Raw genomic sequence first — 14,143 nt, forward strand, 5'->3', positions numbered from 1 at the left:
ATCAGCGAAGCAGTCAGCGTTAGTTTTTACAATTATTATAGACGTTTTAAGGCTGTAAAACCCCTCACTACACACTTTATACACTTTTCTCAAACATTTTCTCACTTTTCTCTCCTGTGTAAACACTCTCTTTTTTCTTCTGGGTGAGAAGATTATAAACAGACACACGCAGAACACAATGCGCGTGCTCTCCCTTCGCTCACTGCCTCCAGGGGTACAGATGCGGGACCCGCAAAGAATCCAAGTCATGGCCACGGAGCTCTGCGGCTGCGGTATACCGAGACCCTGCGGCCGCTGTGGAATTTTTCCGCAAGAAATCTATCTTTGAGGGCTGTTGGAGCGCGCCGCATCAAAACAGCAAGCGTAGTCTCTGGACCTGTTGCCAGAATTGGCGCAGCTCCACACAGCAGAGAGGGGGGCGGTGGTGTGCCTGCTGCAGCGCTTACCAAGCCCACAGATTCAGTAAGCGCAATCAGAGGCAGTGACAGCAATCGCGGGTGATGCCGACCGGTGCCTGATAAGGACGCAGAACACAATGCGTTGTTTACCTCTGCTTCTGTGGTGTCCGGTGGGTTGCGCGCGCCGCATACAAGTAGTTGCCGTACTCAAAAGACCAAGATTCCTTGCAGATAGGACATGCGCAGAACACAAAATAATGTGCCTTTTTATGGGGATATCCCGATGCGGCGTTATATGACCTGATATTCGGGTTAGAAACGGAGTAACCCAGGAGTCATATCGGGTTTTTAAAAAACAGGAATATGAGCATATTCAGGTTTTTTGCGGGTGTTTACATGGCCGTGCGCAAAATGGGGTATTGCTAATATTCCGGTTATGAAAGGGTTATTGGCTGCTGTAAACGTAGTCAGTGGCTGCAAAGAAAACCTGCACCTCCTCTTCGCTCTTTCTGGAACAAGTTGCCCACCCTGGTCTAAACAAATCAATGGCTACATACGTTAATTTTATTTTCACCCACTTAAAAAAGCTTAATATTACAACCCCAATTCAATGAAGTTGGGACGTTGTGTAAATGTAAATAAAACAGAAACAATGATTTACCAATCCTCTTCAAACTATATTCAATTGAATACACCACAAAGCAAGATACACTCAACAAAAATATAAATGCAACACTTTTGGTTTTGCTCCCCTTTTGTATGAGATGAACTCAAAGATCTAAAACTTGTTTCCACATACACAATATCACCATTTCCCCAAATATTGTTCACAACCAGTCTAAATCTGTGATAGTGAGCACTTCTCCTTTGCTGAGATAATCCATCCCACCTCACAGGTGTGCCATATCAAGATGCTGATTAGACACCATGATTAGTGCACAGGTGTGCCTAGACTGCCCACAATAAAAGGCCACTCTGAAAGGTGCAGTTTTGTTTTATTGGGGGGGATACCAGTCAGTATCTGTGTGACCACCATTTGCCTCATGCAGTGCAACACATCTCCTTCGCATAGAGTTGATCAGGTTGTCAATTGTGGCCTGTGGAATGTTGGTCCATTCCTCTTCAATGGCTGTGCGAAGTTGCTGGATATTGGCAAGAACTGGTACACGCTGTCGTATACGCCGGTCCAGAGCATCCCAAACATGCTCAATGGGTGACATGTCCGGTGAGTTTGCCGGCCATGCAAGAACTGGGACATTTTCAGCCTTCCAAGAATTGTGTACAGATCCTTGCAACATGGGGCCGTGCATTATCCTGCTGCAACATGAGGTGATGTTCTTGGATGTATGGCACAACAATGGGCCTCAGGATCTCGTCACGGTATCTCTGTGCATTCAAATGCCATCAATAAAATGCACCTGTGTTATTCGTCCATAACAGACGCCTGCCCATACCCATAACCCCACCGCCACCATGGGCCACTCGATCCACAACACTGACATCAGAAAACCGCTCACCCACACGAACGCCACACACGCTGTCTGCCATCTGCCCTGAACAGTGTGAACCGGGATTCATCCATGAAGAGAACACCTCTCCAACGTGCCAAACGCCAGCGAATAGTGAACATTTGCCCACTCAAGTCGGTTACGACGACGAAACTGGAGTCAGGTTGAGACCCGATGAGGACGACGAGCATGCAGATGAGCTTCCCTGAGCGGTTTCTGACAGTTTGTCCAGAAATTCTTTGGTTATGCAAACCGATGTTTCAGCAGCTGTCCGAGTGGCCTGGTCTCAGACGATCTTGGAGGTGACATGCTGGATGTGGAGGTCCTGGGCTGCTGTGGTTACACGTGGTCTGCGGTTGTGAGGCTGGTTGGATGTACTGCCAAATTCTCTGAAACGCCTTTGGAGACAGCTTATGGTAGAGAAATGAACATTCAATACACAAGCAACAGCTCTGGTTGACATTCCTGCTGTCAGCATGCCAATTGCACGCTCCCTCAAATCTTGCGACATCTGTGGCATTGTGCTGTGATAAAACTGCACCTTTCAGAGTGGCCTTTTATTGTGGGCAGTCTAAGGCACACCTGTGCACTAATCATGGTGTCTAATCAGCATCTTGATATGGCACACCTGTGAGGTGGGATGGATTATCTCAGCAAAGTGCTCACTATCACAGATTTAGACTGGTTGTGAACAATATTTGAGGGAAATGGTGATATTGTGTATGTGGAAAAAGTTTTAGATCTTTGAGTTCATCTCATACAAAATGGGAGAAAAACCAAAAGTGTTGCGTTTATAATTTTGTTGAGTGTATTTAATGTTCAAACTGATAAACTTTATTGCTTTGTGCAAATATTTGCTAATTTTAAAATGGATGGCTGCAACATGTTCAAAAAGCTGGGACAGTGGTATGTTTACCACTGTGTTACATCACCTTTCCTTCTAACAACACTCAATAAGCATTTGGGAACTGAGGACGCTAACTGTTGAAGTCAACAATAACAACTAACAACTGAAGACATACATCAACCAAGAATTCTTTCCCATTCCTACTTGATGTACGACTTCAGTTGCTTCAACAGTCGGGGTCTCCGCTGTCATATTTTGCATTTCATAATGTCCCACACATTTTCAGTGGGTGACAGATCTGGTCTGCAGGCAGGCCAGTCTAGTACCTGCACTCTTTACTACAAAGCCACGCTGTTGTAACACATGCAGAATGTGGCTTGGCATTGTCTTGCTGAATAAGCATGGACGTCCCTGAAAAAGACGTTGCTTGGATGGCAGCATGTGTTGCTCCAAAACCTGGATGTTCCTTTCAGCACTGATGGTGCCATCAGAGATGTGTAAGTTGCCCATGCCATGGGCACTAACACACCCCCGTACCATCACAGATGCTGGCTTTTGAACTTTGCGCTGGTAACAATGTGGATGGTCTTTTTCCTCTTTTGTCCGGAGGACATGACGTGCATGATTTCCAAAACCAACTTGAAACATGGACTCATCAGACCACAGCACACTTTTCCACTTTGCGTCTGTCCATTTCAGATGAGCTCAGGCCCAGAGAAGGCGGTGGCATTTCTGATGTTGTTGATGTATGGCTTTCACTTTGCAACTTGCACTTGTAGATGTTGCGGCAAATTGTGTTAACTGACAATGGTTTTCTGAAATGTTCCTGAGTCCATGCCGGTAAGATCCTTTATACAATGATGTTGGTTTTAATGCAGTGCGCCTGAGGAATCAAAGGTCACGGTATTTCAATGTTGGTTTTCGGCCTTGCCACTATGTGTAGAAAGTTCTCCAAATTCTCTGAATCTTATGATTATGTTATGGACTGTAGATGATGGAATCCCTAAATTCCTTGCAACTCTGAACATTGAGAAACATTGTTCTTAAACTGTTAGACTATTTTTTTTTCACGCAGTTGTTCACAAAGTGGTGATCCTTGCCCCATCTTTGCTTGTGAACAGCTGAGCCTTTTGGGGATGCTACTTTTACAACCCCCTGGCAATAATATGGAATCAACGGCCTCAGAAGATGTTCATTCAGTTGTTTAATTTTGTAGAAAAAAGCAGATCACAGACATGATGCAAAACTAAAGTCATTTCAAATGGCAACTTTCTGGCTTTAAGAAACACTATAAGAAATCAGGAAAAAAAAATTGTGGCAGTCAGTAACGGTTACTTTTTTAGACCAAGCAGAGGGAAAAAAATATGGACTCACTCAATTCTGAGGAATAAATTATGGAATCACCCTGTAAATTTTCATCCCCAAAACTAACACCTGCATCAAATCAGATCTGCTCGTTAGTCTGCATCTACAATAGGAGTGATCACACTTTGGAGAGCTGTTGCACCAAGTGGACTGACATGAATCATGGCTCTAACACGAGATATGTCAATTGAAACAAAGGAGAGGATTATCAAACTCTTAAAGAGGGTAAATCATCACACAATGTTGCAAAAGATGTTGGTTGTTCACAGTCAGCTGTGTCTAAACTCTGGACCAAATACAAACAACATGGGAAGTTTGTTAAAGGCAAACATACTGGTAGACCAAGGAAGACATCAAAGCGTCAAGACAGAAAACTTAAAGCAATACGTCTCAAAATCAAAATGCACAACAAAACACATGAGGAACGAATGGGAGGAAACTGGGAGTCAATGTCTGTGACCGAACTGTAAGAAACCGCCTAAAGGAAATGGGATTTACATACAGAAAAGCTAAACGAAAGCCATCATTAACACCTAAACAGAAAAAAACAAGGTTACAATGGGCTAAGGAAAAGCAATCGTGGACTGTGGATGACTGGATGAAAGTCATATTCAGTGATGAATCTCGAATCTGCATTGGGCAAGGTGATGATGCTGGAACTTTTGTTTGGTGCCGTTCCAATGAGATTTATAAAGATGACTGCCTGAAGAGAACATGTAAATTTCCACAGTCATTGATGATATGGGGCTGCATGTCAGGTAAAGGCACTGGGGAGATGGCTGTCATTACATCATCAATAAATGCACAAGTTTATGTTGACATTTTGGACACTTTTCTTATCCCATCAACTGAAAGGATGTTTGGGGATGATGAAATAATTTTTCAAGATGATAATGCATCTTGCCATAGAGCGAAAACTGTGAAAACATTCCTTGCAAAAAGACACATAGGGTCAATGTCATGGCCTGCAAATAGTCCGGATCTTAATCCAATTGAAAATCTTTGGTGGAAGTTGAAGAAAATGGTCCATGACAAGGCTCCAACCTGCAAAGCTGATCTGGCAACAGCAATCAGAGAAAGTTGGAGCCAGATTGATGAAGAGTACTGTTTGTCACTCATTAAGTCCATGCCTCAGAGACTGCAAGCTGTTATAAAAGCCAGAGGTGGTGCAACAAAATACTAGTGATGTGTTGGAGCGTTCTTTTGTTTTTCAAGATTCCATAATTTTTTCCTCAGAATTGAGTGATTCCATATTTTTTCCCTCTGCTTGGTCTAAAAAAAGTAACCGTTACTGAGTGCCACAATTTTTTTCCTGATTTCTTATAGTGTTTCTTAAAGCCAGAAAGTTGCCATTTGAAATGACTTTAGTTTTGCATCATGTCTGTGATCTGCTTTTTTTCTACAAAATTAAACAACTGAATGAACATCCTCAGAGGCCGGTGATTCCATAATTATTGCCAGGGGTTGTATACCCCAATCATTACACTCATAATTAATGTCCTCAGTTCCCAAACACTTATTGAGTGTTGTTAGAAGGAAAGGTGATGTAACACAGTGGTAAACATACCACTGTCCCAGGTTTTTTTTAAACATGTTGTCGGCATCCATTTCAAAATGAGCAAATATTTGCACAAAAACAATAAAGTTTATCAGTTTGAACATAAAATATCTTGTCTTTGTGGTGTATTCAGTTGAATATAGGTTGAAGAGGATTTACAAATCATTGTATTCTGTTTTTTTTTTTACATTTCACACAACGTCCCAACTTCATTGGAATTTGGGTTGTATGAGACTACACTGCAGGTTTAACAATAACCCCTAACAGTCAATCTGCAGGGGGGATTCATCCCCCCCCCCCATCCCAAGACGCAAGAAATTAACAAGAAAATTTTGACTCAAGTTAAACACAGGCTAATTACATTTCCGCTGCTCCTTTAATTCAGTTGTCAGACACAACACATTTACTGTTGCATTAGGGGAAGGGGTCCACCCAGTGTGAGGGAGGAACATCTGCTGAAAATGTTCAGAAAGTGAATGTGTCCTAGTCTTAAAACATACAATAATATAAAAACAAAGTATCAGAGGAAGATCAACAGTGTAGTTTCTTAAAAACAAAAACAAAAAAAAGTTCTGTGTCGGTGCATGCCGTCCATTAATATGCTACAGGTGTGATCTTGCTTAGAAAAACTATGAAGCCGCATTGTTTACCTCATACGGTGACAGCAGGGGTTTGGAGAAGGCGGTGCCCCAATCAATAGAAAGACGTGGACAAGCAATCTGGACCCACCTGAGAAGATAAATGGAAAGAGGCAGGAGAAAGACAAAGATTAAAGAATGCAGAATAAATAACACGACGACTGTTTGTACAAATGTGCTTTCATGATTAGGTGGAAGTAGAGTAAAAACAACCCCAAATCTGATTAGAAAGACGGGGAAAATCTGCAGCTGTATGCTGCATGTGGACGTGTGACCAGAGTGTTGTGGCGAGGTCCTCCCTCCACCTGATCTCCTGATCTGTTCTGATTTGCAAAAAGTCTAAAGGCAGTCCGGATACACTGATTGAATGCCGAAGCAGCTGAGGAGGGGGGCAGCTGAGGGAGCGAGAAAAGAGGGGTGTTGCAAGAGGCGTAAAAAAAAAAGGAAAAAGAGACAGAAAAAAAGAAGTATCGTGAAAGGAAAGAGGGAGAGGTTAGATGAGTGTGAATAAAAAAGTAGCACCAGCCGGTCTCCATGGAGCTACCCTACATAGCAGGCAGACGAAGAGCGGCGGGTGGCGGAGGAGGAGAAGGACGAAGTGTGTGCACAGGATTGGTCAGGAGGAGGGTGAGAAAAGGCAGAAGGAGATAAGGACACAGATATACAGCCGTAGAGAGCCAGAGAGTGAGCAATAAAGACGAAATGGGTGGAGGGGAAGAGGCAGAGCCAGGAGGAGAGAGGGAAAAGAGGAGACAGATTGACAGGCAGCAAAGTGTTTACTCTGTAAAATGCATGAGAGGGACGAGGAGGGCGTGGCTGTAAACATCTGGAGGGGAAAAATGAACGGGGGAGGGGTGTAGCTGGAGAGAAACGTGTGGGGCGAGCTTCCACAGATCAATGTGAGCCACGGTGCCGTCGGTGGGGTCGTTCCTAACTGTAATGATCAGCGGAGCTATTGACCGAGACGAATTGAGCTGCAGTCCACAGAAAAGCCTTGGAGACAATCTCCGTAAATGTCAATAAGAAAAAGCCTGCTTGGGAGTTCATGAGAAAGAAAAAAAAAGTTGGAAAATGCAGAAAAACATTTGCAGAAATCCTTCATGTTTGTACTGTGGCATTAAATCTCCCCATCTGTCCATACTTCAATTGCACCGCTGACTCGAGCTGTGCTTTCTGCCGGGGAAACATTTCACCCCCTCGGGGCAAATGAGTGGCATTTGCTCCTATTTAAAAAAAAAAATACTCCATAGTTTCTCTCAGAAGCATGAATTATTGTTCACCGGTGCTGATTAAGGGTCAGAGGTCGTTCCACCAATCGCGTCAGGTCTACGTTTGCAGAGCTGAGATGGAGATGTGGAATGTCATGTGAAACTTTAAGCCCATCAGCCGGCAGCGAGCTAAACACCGTGTAAAGTGAGAACAGTCTGAGCTGAATGAAATTTAAATACAGAAGGCAGGGCCGGCTCGAGCCGTTTAGGTGCCCCAGGCGAGATGAGGGTTTGCTGCCCCCCACCCCCCCCCCCCCCCCCCCCCCCCCCCCCCCCCACACACACACACCACATTAACTGGCCACTATTGCTTCATCACCCACTCATTCCACACCAAAATCAAAAATGGACAGCCACCACTGCACACAATGGTTTCAACAAAATAATTATTACAAGTAAAACTTGCATGTAATGGATTCAGGTTGACCAGCAGATTTTGTCTGTTATAATCGAAATCTGTTATATGTGGAAAACAGACAAAATCAGTTATATGTTTGTAATGGATTAGGTTACAGTCAGAGGTGCTGAATGATTCTACAGGGAATCCTGAATCGGGACCTGCCTCATTTACTGATCAGGTCAAAACTTCTGACAGCCCTGAAAAAATTAACGCCTGCCTTAAATAAGTGCTGGACATTATGTACATTAAAAAGATTACATTTGGTCAAGTCACTTTGTTTTCTAAATCCGCTGTGGAGTGGTACCTTAAAATCCTAAAGCCTGATTTATGCTTCTGCAGTTCTGTAATTCCGTGGCTATGCAATGACGCTGACGTGTGCATTACTCTTTTAAAACTCATCATGTCTTTATGCATTCTGGATTAATTTCTCCATCAATGAGCTTCTTTATACAATCATCAACCTCCAAACCAAGGTAAGGTGTACAATTTCCCCATGAATTGTGGGTCGTTTGAGCGTCTTTTTCCGACTCACTGCAAAAACTTTTAAAATATGAAGGGAGAGGAAGGAGTGAAACTGGAAAAGTGACAAATCACAACCCTTGCAGTCTCAGATTTTTCAGGTGCCACGTTAGCGCTCTGGGGAAGGTTTGCAGCCACACAAAGGGCTCTGATCAAAACTCTTTGGTTCGCCACACCCAGAGATATGTGTGAAACATACACCATATTACAGTTAGGGCTGTCACAATTATTACAATATTCGTCAATCGCAATTATTTTTCATATTCGCGATTACCGTGAATTATTTATTTTATCCACAAAGCATAAAACGACTCAGAATCTGACGTCATTGTCGCTGCAGCCTCGCTCTCGTCATAACATGAGGCTGAGGAGCGATCCGTCCTGCCGTTTGGATAAGACGGCCAATTAAAACATGTGGCCGTCTTCTTCAAAAGCCGTCTAAAATGCGGAGCTGTCGGTGTGTTGTGTCTGTGTGTGCGCGCGCTGTGCACGGAGGTCAACAGGCTGCAGACTGTGAGGGAGGGGGTGCGTGAGGAGATTCCTGAATGCAGGCGCGACACATTACAGTCTGAGAACCATCAGTGCGCACTCGACGCGCGGAACAGAGAGAGGATTTTAACCCCAGTGAACAAGTAAAAAAAAAAAACCCAAAACGTGAAGCTGCTTTTACTTCTCTGAACTTTCTCTAAAGGTGTGATTCTACCGTTACCGTACTGTTCACACCATGTGCAGGTAGTTATGCTGAATTTATGAGATCATGAGATGAAATAAACAGTCAAATAGCTTAAAACATATTTAAAAAATGAGAATATATGAATGAACTGAGCCACAAAAAACAAAAAAACCCTGACATGGAGAAGCTGTGATGATGTTCAGACGCACAGATCACAAAAAGCAGGTGAGAACTCTGAACTTTAACAGCTGTTATTTTCAAAGGTATTTATTTGTTCAATCTTGAGCTTAATGCAGTGTTTAAGCACAAAACGTGATGATGAGGAGAAACAATTTCAGAAATGCAACAGAAACAACCACAAAACAGAAAAAGTGGGACTGTATGTAAAATGAAAATAAAAATGTTGCACCATTCCCAGTTTCTCCACTCACAGAAGCCAAACATTCTTCCAGAGTTGTGTAATTATACTACAATAGTAGATATAAAGAAGGGGGGAAAAAAGAAAAAAAAATAGACAATACGAGGTCTATTAGAAAAGTATCCAATCTTATTATTTTTTTTTCAAAACCCATATGGATTTGAATCAGTGTGATTGGTCAGACAAGCTTGAACCCTCATGCGCATGCGTGAGTTTTCCACGCCTGTCGGTTGCGTCATTCACCTGTGAGCAGGCTTTGAGTGAGGAGTGGTCCACCCCCTCGGCGTATTTTTCATTGTCAGGAACATAGAGGAATGATTTGGGCTTTTTTTCCATCAGAATTTTTTCAGAAACTGTTAGAGACTGGCAGCTGGAAACCATTCAAAAAATTTAGCTGGCTTTCGGTGAAAATTTTACGGGCTTCCCAGAGAATAAGGACTGTTACTACAGCTTTAAGGACAGCTTTAAGGACGGCTTTAAGGACGCTTGGCGCGCCGCGCTCCGTGCCGCCATCGAGAGCCACAAAACCACCGGATCATTTCTAAACGGATGGCTCTGTGGAGCAGGACCGTAGTGTGCACTTTCTCTGGTTATCACAAGAGTGGACATCAACCATTTTACGGCAGATTTCACTTTTAACAAGAGATTTTGTCCTGGAAAGCCGAACGGAGGCTTCGCGTGTCCGATGGATTCGCTACTGGAGCGAGACAAAACCACCTCCGTTTTGGTCTCACAGGACGGCTTTGAGATGGCGTTCAGGCCAGCTGTCGGTGGTTTTTCCATCGAGTGATTATCCCGAGAATTGTGGATGTGCCTGGACATGCCAGAACATGTCCCGTGATGCTTCATCACGGCGTTGCTTTTGCGCCATGCCGGCACCGCCGACGACGCGCGGAAATTCCTCGCCCGTCTGTCTCAATGTGCCGAAAAGTGCTGATGTCCACGTCTTTTCACAATTCCCTGTGCTAGTCAGACGACGTCCCGGATAAAACACAGTGTCAGTTTGGAAATGAACGGCACATTCCACTGTTACAGGAGTGTTTTGTCATGGAAGAGGAGCGGAGGCTTTGCACGTCGCGGCCCTGGTGCCGCATGGCGCACAGCAACGCCGTGATGAAGCCTCACGGGACATGTTCTGGCATGTCCAGGCACATCCACAATTTCTCGGATAATCACCGATGAAAAAAACACCGGACAGCTGTCTGAACGCCATCTCAAAGCCGTCCTGTAAGACCAAAATGGAGGTGGTTTGTCTTGCTCCAGTAGCGAATCCATCGTGACGCGCAAAGCCTCCGCTCGGCTTTCCATGACAAAATCTCTTGTTATAAGTGAAATTCTGCAAGAAAATGGTTTGATGTCAGCTCTTGTGATAACCAGAGAAAGTGCACACGACGGTCCCGGCTCCACAGAGCCATCCATTTAGAAATGATCCGGTGGTTTGTGGCTCTCGATGGCGGTACGGAGCGTGGCGCGCCGAGCGTCCTTAAAGCCGTCCTTAAAACTGTAGTAACAGTCCTTATTCTCTGTGAAGCCCGTAAAATTTTCACCAAAAGCCAGATAAATTTTTCTAATGGTTTCCAGCTGCCAGTCTCTAACAGTTTCTGAAAAAATTCTGATGGAAAAAAAGCCCAAATCATTCCACCATTTCCTGACAATGAAAATCCGCCGAGGGGGCTGGACCACTCCTCACTCAAAGCCTTCTCACAGGCGAATGACGCAACCGACAGGCCTGGAAAAACTCACGCATGCGCACGAGGGTTCAAGCTTGTTTGACGCAATCACACGTGATTCAAATCCATATGGTTTTTCAAAAAAAATAATAAGGTTGGATACTTTTCTAATAGACCTCGTATATTCGTCAATCGCAATTATTTGTCTGACAATTAATCGTCTCCAGAAATTCCTAATCGTGACAGCCCTAATTACCGTGCAGACAACAAGCAGCATTTTGTTAATAATCACAGGCCTTGAATTACACCCTGCCTCGTTTAGGTGCCGTGTCTGCCGTCTTTTCATCAAGAAAATACGGTACCCACTTTCCTCGAATTGGCGAGTGCTGAACTTCATTTCGTACCTCTGTTGTTACTGGGCATGTCCAGACTGCTCTGTTCGGTATATGAGGTCTGTTAGAAAAGTATCCGACCTTTTTATTTTTTGCAAAAACCTGATGGATTTGAATCATGTGTGCTTGCATGAGCCAACCTTGAACCTTCGTGTGCATGCGTGAATTTTTTCACGCCTGTCGATTGCATCATTTGCTGGTAAGCAGCCTTTGTGTGAGGACGGGTGTTGTCTCTTGTCGGATTTTCATTTCAAGGAAAACGGCGGAACGACTGGAGCAGCGCGACTGCATCAAATTTTGCCAGAAACTGGGCGACAGCGAGGTGGAAACCATTCGTAAGATTCAGACGGCTTTCGGTGACAATCCTATGGGCATCACACAGATTAAGGAGCGGTACAACCGGTTTAAAGATGTCCGAACAATGGTGGAGAGTGAGCCACACTCGGGTCGGCCATCAACATGCTGAAATGACCAGATCATTTCCAAGGTGAACGCTGTGATGATGTGGGACTGTCGTGTGACTGTCCGAGAAATTGCGGAAGAGGTGGACATCAGCACTTTTTCAGTACATTCCACTGTGAAAGAAGATTTGGCCATGAAAAGAGTGGCGGCAAAATTCTTTCCTGAAGCTTCTGACGGCGAAGCAAAAGCACCTCGGTGTTGAAGTCTCACAGGACATGCTGGACTCCGAAAAATGATGCCACCTCTTCCACCATTTGGAAGATTCAGACAGCTTTCGGGGGCTTTTCAGTCGTGTGACTATCCAAGAAATGGTGGAAGAGGTGGGCATGTCACAACATCTCTGTGCTTGTTCTGTTAGACCTCAGTGCTGCTTTTGATACTGTTGACCATAAAATTTTATTACAGAGATTACAGCATGCCATAGGTATAAAAGGCACTGCGCTGCGGTGGTTTGAATCATATTTATCTAATAGATTACAATTTGTTCATGTAAATGGGGAATCTTCTTCACAGACTAAGGTTAATTATGGAGTTCTACAAGGTTCTGTGCTAGGCCCAATTTTATTCACTTTATACATGCTTCCCTTAGGCAGTATTATTAGACAGCATTGCTTAAATTTTCATTGTTATGCAGATGATACTCAGCTTTATCTATCCATGAAGCCAGAGTACACACACCAATTAGCTAAACAGCAGGATTGTCTTACAGACATAAAGACATGGATGACCTCTAATTTCCTGCTTTTAAACTCAGATAAAACTGAAGTTATTGTACTTGGCCCCACAAATCTTAGAAACATGGTGTCTAACCAGATCCTTACTCTGGATGGCATTACCCTGACCTCTAGTAATACTGTGAGAAATCTTGGAGTCATTTTTGATCAGGATATGTCATTCAATGCGCATATTAAACAAATATGTAGGACTGCTTTTTTGCATTTGCGCAATATCTCTAAAATTAGAAAGGTCTTGTCTCAGAGTGATGCTGAAAAACTAATTCATGCATTTATTTCCTCTAGGCTGAACTATTGTAATTCATTATTATCAGATTGTCCTAAAAGTTCTGAAAAGCCTTCAGTTAATTCAAAATGCTGCAGCTAGAGTACTGACAGGGATTAGAAGGAGAGAGCATATCTCACCCATATTGGCCTCTCTTCATTGGCTTCCTGTTAATTCTAGAATAGAATTTAAAATTCTTCTTCTTACTTATAAGGTTTTGAATAATCAGGTCCCATCTTATCTTAGAGACCTCATAGTACCATATCACCCCAATAGAGCGCTTCGCTCTCAGACTGCAGGCTTACTTGTAGTTCCTAGGGTTTGTAAGAGTAGAATGGGAGGCAGAGCCTTCAGCTTTCAGGCTCCTCTCCTCTGGAACCAGCTCCCAATTCGGATCAGTGAGACAGACACCCTCTCTACTTTTAAGATTAGGCTTAAAACTTTCCTTTTTGCTAAAGCTTATAGTTAGGGCTGGATCAGGTGACCCTGAACCATCCCTTAGTTATGCTGCTATAGACTTAGACTGCTGGCGGGTTCCCATGATGCACTGAGTGTTTCTTTCTCTTTTTGCTCTGTATGCATCACTCTGCATTTAATCATTAGTGATTGATCTCTGCTCTCTTCCACAGCATGTCTTTTTCCTGATTCTCTCCCCTCAGCCCCAACCAGTCCCAGCAGAAGACTGCCCCTCCCTGAGCCTGGTTCTGCTGGAGGTTTCTTCCTGTTAAAAGGGAGTTTTTCCTTCCCACTGTCGCCAAGTGCTTGCTCACAGGGGGTTGTTTTGACCGTTGGGGTTTTTCCGTAATTATTGTATGGCTTTGCCTTACAATATAAAGTGCCTTGGGGCAACTGTTTGTTGTGATTTGGCGCTATATAAATAAAACTGATTTGATTTGATTTGAGACTTCAACACGGAGGCGCTTTTGCTCCACTGTCAGAAGCTTCAGGAAAGAATTTCACCGCCACTCTTTTCATGGCCAAATCTTCTGTCACAGTGGAATGTACCAAAAAAGTGCTGATGTCCACCT

At 43.8% G+C, this 14,143-nt stretch overlaps 1 protein-coding gene across 3 annotated transcripts in view; it reads right to left on the reverse strand.

Moving 5' to 3' along the window:
• dph1 (diphthamide biosynthesis 1) overlaps positions 1 to 14,143 on the reverse strand; it is a 275,495-nt gene that overhangs the window by 19,358 nt on the left and 241,994 nt on the right. For all 3 annotated transcript variants that reach the window (XM_034169157.1, XM_034169158.1, XM_034169156.1), the window contains exon 10: positions 6,327 to 6,405. In XM_034169157.1, coding sequence (XP_034025048.1) covers positions 6,327 to 6,405 — 79 coding nt within the window. The remainder of the gene's footprint in view (positions 1 to 6,326; positions 6,406 to 14,143) is intronic.

The sequence above is a fragment of the Thalassophryne amazonica genome, chromosome 4 (genome assembly GCF_902500255.1).
Source record: "Thalassophryne amazonica chromosome 4, fThaAma1.1, whole genome shotgun sequence".
Lineage (NCBI taxonomy): Eukaryota > Metazoa > Chordata > Actinopteri > Batrachoidiformes > Batrachoididae > Thalassophryne > Thalassophryne amazonica.